Consider the following 8489-nt stretch of genomic DNA (forward strand, 5'->3'; position numbering starts at 1 on the left):
TTCCATGTATTTTGTATCCTGAAAAGCTACCCAGTCCTTAACAATTAGAAACATCAAATCAAATTGTATTTGTCACATGCGCCGAATACAACAGATGTATTCGTGCTTCTACACCTGCATTGCTTGCTGATTGGGGTGTTAGGCTGTTAGGCTTTGTTATATCAGCTGATGTAAGAAGGGCTATATAAATACATTTGATTTGATTTGATGTAGACTTTACAGTGAAAAGCCCTTCACCAACAATGCCGTTTTAAGAAAAATAAGTGTTAAGTAAAAAATAGATCAGTAAAAAATAAAAATATCAAATAATTAAAGAGCAGCAGTAAAGTAACAGTAGCGAGGCTATATACAAAGGGTACAGGTACAATGTCAATGTGTTGGGGCACAGGTTAAAGTTCCTTGGTGTCCACAAGCTGTTGAGCTGTTTTGAAGCTTCTCTTTTGTGGAACCTCACATGCACCCTGTTAACTCCCCAGAAGCCTGAGTGGTGTGCTTCTCAGTCACCACTCTGGGCAGTGTGGTGTCGGTGACACAGCATCAGCACATCAAGCCTAGACCCTAGACCTCTGTTAAAACAAACCTCAATTATGTCGAAGAAATACTTCCTCTCTGAGAGCTCATTTACTTCTCAGTCTCACCAAAATAAAATGCCTTAAAACATAAAACATATACTGTATATTCAATTAAAAATGATATCTTTTTATTTTTTGATCTTGCAATTCATTGGTGATCATTTGTAGTTTAATAAGTCCTAGAGTTGGTTGGAAAATATTCTGTTCGCTTTGGTGCATAAAATATAGTTGTATTATTATGACAATGTGATCAGGAAGGAACGGAATTACAGGTCTATTGTTATAAAAAGAAGACATTAGACAATACATGTTTAAATTCATTTAAATCAGATACAAGTCAGATTAAAATATAACCTACATTTTCAAATGTCATTTTGTATAATGCAATTGTAAGTAAAACATCTGTCATGATAATTAGCTTTCTCTTTGACAAACTGCTACAAAAAATTGTATGCAACTTTATTACTATTTCTCAGTAGAAGAACCCGTATTCTGTATTTAATGTATTCTGTATTTAATTTCCTTATTTGCACTTTTGAGACAGTGTCAAAATATCATTATTTTCCGGGTGGCACAGTGGTTAAGGGCCCTGTACTGCAGCGCCAGCTGTGCCACCAGAGACCCTGGGTTTGCCACCAGAGACCCTGGGTTCACGCCCAGGCTCTGTCGTAAACTGACCGGGAGGTCCGTGAATTGTGACTTGTGAATTGGCACAAGTAAAACAAATGTCATACAAGATTAATCATTATTTCACTTAGTTATTTGTTGTTTGCTGCCAGTCCTTCAGGTTCATACTTCTTGCTTCAGGGTGACCATGGGCTAGAAAGAAACATTGCAAATGTATTTATTTAACCACACAGGAAGTTATCTTTGAGACCCCTGTCTGTTTTTTGAGTGAGCCCTGCAAGGAATGTGTTGTTTGGTTATGCAGTGTGTCCCACTCAGTAAATACACTTGTCGCGATAAATAAGTATATATTTAATTAAATGTACATAATAAAGTATAATAATAAAGTATAATAAGTATAATAAATGTATAACATATCACATGAATGTTCAGCCCAGTCAGTGTAATAAACAGTAGAGTCTCACCAGAATGTTCAGCCCAGTCAGTATAATAAACTGTAGAGTCTCACCAGAATGTTCAGCCCAGTCAGTATAATAAACAGTAGAGTCTCACCAGAATGTTCAGCCCAGTCAGTATAATAAACAGTAGAGTCTCACCAGAATGTTCAGCCCAGTCAGTATAATAAACAGTAGAGTCTCACCAGAATGTTCAGCCCAGTCAGTATAATAAACAGTAGAGTCTCACCAGAATGTTCAGCCCAGTCAGTGTAATAAACAGTAGAGTCTCACCAGAATGTTCAGCCCAGTCAGTGTAATAAACAGTAGAGTCTCACCAGAATGTTCAGCCCAGTCAGTATAATAAACAGTAGAGTCTCACCAGAATGTTCAGCCCAGTCAGTGTAATAAACAGTAGAGTCTCACCAGAATGTTCAGCCCAGTCAGTGTAATAAACAGTAGAGTCTCACCAGAATGTTCAGCCCAGTCAGTATAATAAACAGTAGAGTCTCACCAGAATGTTCAGCCCAGTCAGTATAATAAACAGTAGAGTCTCACCAGAATGTTCAGCCCAGTCAGTATAATAAACAGTAGAGTCTCACCAGAATGTTCAGCCCAGTCAGTATAATAAACAGTAGAGTCTCACCAGAATGTTCAGCCCAGTCAGTATAATAAACAGTAGAGTCTCACCAGAATGTTCAGCCCAGTCAGTATAATAAACAGTAGAGTCTCACCAGAATGTTCAGCCCAGTCAGTGTAATAAACAGTAGAGTCTCACCAGAATGTTCAGCCCAGTCAGTGTAATAAACAGTAGAGTCTCACCAGAATGTTCAGCCCAGTCAGTATAATAAACAGTAGAGTCTCACCAGAATGTTCAGCCCAGTCAGTGTAATAAACAGTAGAGTCTCACCAGAATGTTCAGCCCAGTCAGTGTAATAAACAGTAGAGTCTCACCAGAATGTTCAGCCCAGTCAGTGTAATAAACAGTAGAGTCTCACCAGAATGTTCAGCCCAGTCAGTATAATAAACAGTAGAGTCTCACCAGAATGTTCAGCCCAGTCAGTGTAATAAACAGTAGAGTCTCACCAGAATGTTCAGCCCAGTCAGTGTAATAAACAGTAGAGTCTCACCAGAATGTTCAGCCCAGTCAGTATAATAAACAGTAGAGTCTCACCAGAATGTTCAGCCCAGTCAGTATAATAAACAGTAGAGTCTCACCAGAATGTTCAGCCCAGTCAGTGTAATAAACAGTAGAGTCTCACCAGAATGTTCAGCCCAGTCAGTATAATAAAAAGTAGAGTCTCACCAGAATGTTCAGCCCAGTCAGTATAATAACCAGTAGAGTCTCACCAGAATGTTCAGCCCAGTCAGTATAATAAACAGTAGAGTCTCACCAGAATGTTCAGCCCAGTCAGTATAATAAACAGTAGAGTCTCACCAGAATGTTCAGCCCAGTCAGTATAATAAACAGTAGAGTCTCACCAGAATGTTCAGCCCAGTCAGTATAATAAACTGTAGTCTCACCAGAATGTTCAGCCCAGTCAGTATAATAAACAGTAGAGTCTCACCAGAATGTTCAGCCCAGTCAGTATAATAACCAGTAGAGTCTCACCAGAATGTTCAGCCCAGTCAGTATAATATAATCACCAGAAAACAGTATAATAGAGTCTCACCAGAATGTTCAGCCCAGTCAGTATAATAAACAGTAGAGTCTCACCAGAATGTTCAGCCCAGTCAGTATAATAAACAGTAGAGTCTCACCAGAATGTTCAGCCCAGTCAGTGTAATAAACAGTAGAGTCTCACCAGAATGTTCAGCCCAGTCAGTATAATAATCACCAGAAAAGTCAGTATAATAGAGTCTCACCAGAATGTTCAGCCCAGTCAGTGTAATAAACAGTAGAGTCTCACCAGAATGTTCAGCCCAGTCAGTGTAATAAACAGTAGAGTCTCACCAGAATGTTCAGCCCAGTCAGTATAATAAACAGTAGAGTCTCACCAGAATGTTCAGCCCAGTCAGTGTAATAAACAGTAGAGTCTCACCAGAATGTTCAGCCCAGTCAGTATAATAAACAGTAGAGTCTCACCAGAATGTTCAGCCCAGTCAGTGTAATAAACAGTAGAGTCTCACCAGAATGTTCAGCCCAGTCAGTATAATAAACAGTAGAGTCTCACAGGAATGTTCAGCCCAGTCAGTATAATAAACAGTAGAGTCTCACCAGAATGTTCAGCCCAGTCAGTATAATAAACAGTAGTCTCACCAGAATGTTCAGCCCAGTCAGTATAATAAACAGTAGAGTCTCACCAGAATGTTCAGCCCAGTCAGTGTAATAAACAGTAGAGTCTCACCAGAATGTTCAGCCCAGTCAGTATAATAAACAGTAGAGTCTCACCAGAATGTTGAAGTGCTGTCTGCACACTGCTTTACTCTCCCAGTAGATCGCCACCATGGCAACAACCAGTTCAATGACCAGGAGAACTACAATCATCCATTTGATACCAGAAAATACCTGACAAAGAGAATAGTAACTTAATACACATGATTTTTTCTGGTTTAATTTTATGTTGATAAGCTACTGTGGTTTAGTATTGTGTTTGTGGAGAACATTTACACATAATTACAAAGCAAACAAACAATTCAGTATCCGTATTGCGTTATCTAATTTCAATGCTTGTACTATTCCACCTCATTAACAAATCAATACTAATTAATTAATTCAATGTAATAAACAAACAATTAAGTAATTAACTCTGGAACCTCTTGATGGTCCCCGTGGAAACAGTGAGAGTTGGGGACAGTGCAGAGAACAACAGCAGCTGCTGTCCAGAAACAGCTGACAATGTTCAAGGAAAATGACAGTTTGGTCTGTTGGTAGTGGAGAAAAACACAGAATCACCTCACTATTCAATTGGTATGTTTATGATATATTTGATGTGTAATATTTTCATAATAATTTATAACAATCTACAATGATTTCATATTTGATCCATGACTGAATGTAGATATATTTGGAAAGCTGAAACTTACCACACACATACTTGGAGAGTGACCTGCAGCATAGGTCAGCATCCCGGCAGCAACAAACTTGATAAAACAAAGATGTTTTTTTGTTCCTTCATTATTTGAGAGACTGATGACAAATTCAAATCAACAGCACATGTATTATCCTCATTGTAGAGTACACACTTCACTCACAATGAACACTGACGGCTGGAGAGAATAACGGATAGAGACGACACAAAGCTTTGGTCCAACATCGGTTGTATCAACGTGTCTCATCCAATAATTGATGATGACACAAACTACCTTGTGGGCTGATCGCAGTGGTTCTTACCAGGACACTGGGCACGGTGTAGATCAGATCGAATGAGCATTGCTGGACAAACAGTAGCCCCAGAATCAAGACAAGGACTCCAGCAATGAGCTGAGCCGCCTAAGAAGAAGATGTAATCAGACAGATGAGAAAATATCCCGGAATCTGGCCCTTACATGAACATATAATGAACATATACCAAATGTTCAAGGTAACTTCTGCTCATCATGCATGTATTTAAATAATCCACAGATTATGTGTAGCCTAGTGGTTAGTGCATTGGACTAGTAACCGAAAGGTTGCAAGTTCAAATCCCCGAGCTGACAAGGTACAAAATCTGTCGTTCTGCCCCTGAACAGGCAGTTAACCCACTGTTCCTAGGCCGTCATTGAAAATAAGAATTTGTTCTTTACTGACTTGCCTAGTTAAATAAAGGTAAAAAAAATAATAATAAATGAGCCTGCCTGAAGTACATTTATAATCGGCTGTAGAGGAACATGTTTGCCATTCGTACCCCCAGAGCTTTAGGCTGACCCTTGAGGAAGACCTTGTAGACATCTTTGAAGACACAGTGGAAGTTCTCAGGCATCAGCTGGCCCTCCTGAGCATCCCTGAGACTGCCCAGAGGTATAGTGATGACCATGCACTCATCTGACTGAAATGTGTACTTCATTTACCTGGGGGAAAAAATACATTTCATTAAAGGGAGAAAAATAAAACTACTTTAGTGAATATAGAGGAAGATAAGTGCTTCCAATGACATAATTGGTAAACCATTAATAGGTCATTAGTAGACAATGCCTCCTCACAACTGGTCAAAATCACACGATGCACAATGATGATGTCATTGGAAACACATATCTTTCTCTCTGTATGTTTTACTACAGAACATAGAAACGCACCATTTTCACATATGTTGATGTTGGGGTGGTGCTGGAGACGATGAATATGACGTTTCCCTTCATTAACACCATCATGTAGACAATAACACTACTGATGTGATGAGGACACTGTAATGTAACGCTACCAATAAAAACTACGGTAATAATGTTGCTGAAATAAACCATAAACTGTTGTAATAACTCTATGGACATTGTAATTAAATGGAAACACGTCATGAATAATGGAAGGTAATAGGAAGAACAAGGTTTCATGAAGTTTACAAACCTGCCGCTGTTCGTTTCTAACTTTATGGAGGAAGTCACACTTGGAAGGCGTCTGCGCTGGTCTGGTAAGCAAGCTGTGATGGACAAGGACATTTTCATACACATGCACAGAGAGAGAGAGAGAGAGAGAGAGAGAGAGAGAGAGAGAGAGAGAGAGAGAACCAGAGAGGGAGAGAGAGAGAGAGAATGAGAGAGAGACAGAGAATGAGAGAGAGAGAGAGAGAGAGAGAGAGAGAGAGAGAATGAGAGAGAGAACCAGAGGGAGAGAGAGAGAGAGAGACAGAGAACCAGAGAGGGAGAGTGAGAGAGAGGGGGAGAGAGAGAACCAGAGAGAGAACCAGAGAGGGGTAGAGAGAGAGAGGACCAGAGAGGGGGAGAGAGAGAGAACCAGAGAGGGGGAGAGAGAGAGAGAACCAGAGAGGGGGAGAGAGAACCAGAGAGGGGGAGAGAGATCCAGAGAGGGAGAGAGAGAGAACCAGAGAGAGAGAGAGAACCAGAGAGGGAGAGAGAGAGAACCAGAGAGAGAGAGAGAACCAGAGAGGGAGAGAGAGAGAACCAGAGAGAGAGAGCACTGAGAGAAATTCTGCTTGTTGAAAACACTCAAGCTGAGTGGATGAGCTCCGGGTACAAGGTGAACTGAATTCTGAAACCCTACCTCTTCAAAGAGTATCTTAAATAATCCCACAGCGCCCCCCCTCCACCCCCCCAAAATGCCTTTCGTGAACTAACACTTGACTTTCCCCTACTAGCTCTGACTTTACTGATTAGCTCTGGGATGTTGCTTGTGCTTAGCTCCTTTCCATGTATTTTGTATCCTGAAAAGCTACCCAGTCCTTAACAATTAGAAACATCAAATCAAATTGTATTTGTCACATGCGCCGAATACAACAGATGTATTCGTGCTTCTACACCTGCATTGCTTGCTGATTGGGGTGTTAGGCTGGGTTTCTGTACAGCACTTTGTTATATCAGCTGATGTAAGAAGGGCTATATAAATACATTTGATTTGATTTGATGTAGACCTTACAGTGAAAAGCCCTTCACCAACAATGCCGTTTTAAGAAAAATAAGTGTTAAGTACAAAATAGATCAGTAAAAAATAAAAGTAACAAATAATTAAAGAGCAGCAGTAAAGTAACAGTAGCGAGGCTATATACAAAGGGTACAGGTACAGAGTCAATGTGTTGGGGCTCCGGTTAAAGTTCCTTGGTGTCCACAAGCTGTTGAGCTGTTTTGAAGCTTCTTTTTTGTGGAACCTCACATGCACCCTGTTAACTCCCCAGAGGCCTGAGTGGTGTGCTTCTCAGGCACCACTCTGGGCAGTGTGGTGTCGGTGACACAGCATCAGCACATCAAGCCTAGACCCTAGACCTCTGTTAAAACAAACCTCAATTATGTCGAAGAAATACTTCCTCTCTGAGAGCTCATTTACTTCTCAGTCTCACCAAAATAAAATGCCTTAAAACATAAAACATATACTGTATATTCAATTAAAAATGATATCTTTTTATTTTTTGATCTTGCAATTCATTGGTGATCATTTGTAGTTTAATAAGTCCTAGAGTTGGTTGGAAAATATTCTGTTCGCTTTGGTGCATAAAATATAGTTGTATTATTACGACAATGTGATCAGGAAGGAACGGAATTACAGGTCTATTGTTACAAAAAGAAGACATTAGACAATACATGTTTAAATTCATTTAAATCAGATACAAGTCAGATTAAAATATAACCTACATTTTCAAATGTCATTTTGTATAATGCAATTGTAAGTAAAACATCTGTCATGATAATTAGCTTTCTCTTTGACAAACTGCTACAAAAAATTGTATGCAACTTTATTACTATTTCTCAGTAGAAGAACCCGTATTCTGTATTTAATGTATTCTGTATTTAATTTCCTTATTTGCACTTTTGAGACAGTGTCAAAATATCACTATTTTCCGGGTGGCACAGTGGTTAAGGGCCCTGTACTGCAGCGCCAGCTGTGCCACCAGAGACCCTGGGTTCACGCCCAGGCTCTGTCGTAAACCGACCGGGAGGTCCGTGACTTGTGAATTGGCACAAGTAAAACAAATGTCATACAAGATTAATCATTATTTCACTTAGTTATTTGCTGCCAGTCCTTCAGGTTCATACTTCTTGCTTCAGGGTGACCATGGGCTAGAAAGAAACATTGCAAATGTATTTATTTAACCACACAGGAAGTTATCTTTGAGACCCCTGTCTGTTTTTTGAGTGAGCCCTGCAAGGAATGTGTTGTTTGGTTATGCAGTGTGCCCCACTCAGTAAATACACTTGTCGCGATAAATAAGTATATATTTAATTGAATGTACATAATAAAGTATAATAATAAAGTATAATAAGTATAATAAAT

The 8489-nt window shown here is 39.6% G+C and overlaps 1 protein-coding gene across 1 annotated transcript; it reads right to left on the minus strand.

Moving 5' to 3' along the window:
• Window positions 1–878: 878 nt before the first annotated feature.
• On the minus strand, window positions 879–6289 carry LOC135521362 (membrane-spanning 4-domains subfamily A member 4D-like). Its single transcript, XM_064947272.1, has 7 exons — window positions 6114–6289; window positions 5461–5623; window positions 4968–5066; window positions 4661–4717; window positions 4391–4498; window positions 4026–4142; window positions 879–1391 (listed from the first exon to the last, which is right to left on the minus strand). The coding sequence occupies exons 2-7, from the start codon at window positions 5617–5619 to the stop codon at window positions 1362–1364; spliced, it is 570 nt and encodes a 189-aa protein (XP_064803344.1). The 5' UTR covers window positions 5620–5623; window positions 6114–6289; the 3' UTR covers window positions 879–1361.
• Window positions 6290–8489: the final 2200 nt, after the last annotated feature.

Source organism: Oncorhynchus masou, chromosome 29 (genome assembly GCF_036934945.1).
Source record: "Oncorhynchus masou masou isolate Uvic2021 chromosome 29, UVic_Omas_1.1, whole genome shotgun sequence".
Classification (NCBI taxonomy): domain Eukaryota; kingdom Metazoa; phylum Chordata; class Actinopteri; order Salmoniformes; family Salmonidae; genus Oncorhynchus; species Oncorhynchus masou.

What these genes read in the sequence shown, in the direction of transcription:
- LOC135521362 (XM_064947272.1), bottom strand. Translation starts at nt 5,619, where the DNA reads ATGAAGTACACATTTCAGTCAGATGAGTGCATGGTCATCACTATACCT. An exon ending in ACTCTCCAAGTATGTGTGTG is followed by an intron (nt 4,499 to 4,660) that starts GTAAGTTTCAGC and finishes CACTACCAACAG; the next exon opens with ACCAAACTGTCATTTTCCTT. An exon ending in GACAGCACTTCAACATTCTG is followed by an intron (nt 1,392 to 4,025) that starts GTGAGACTCTAC and finishes GTTTCTTTCTAG; the next exon opens with CCCATGGTCACCCTGAAGCA.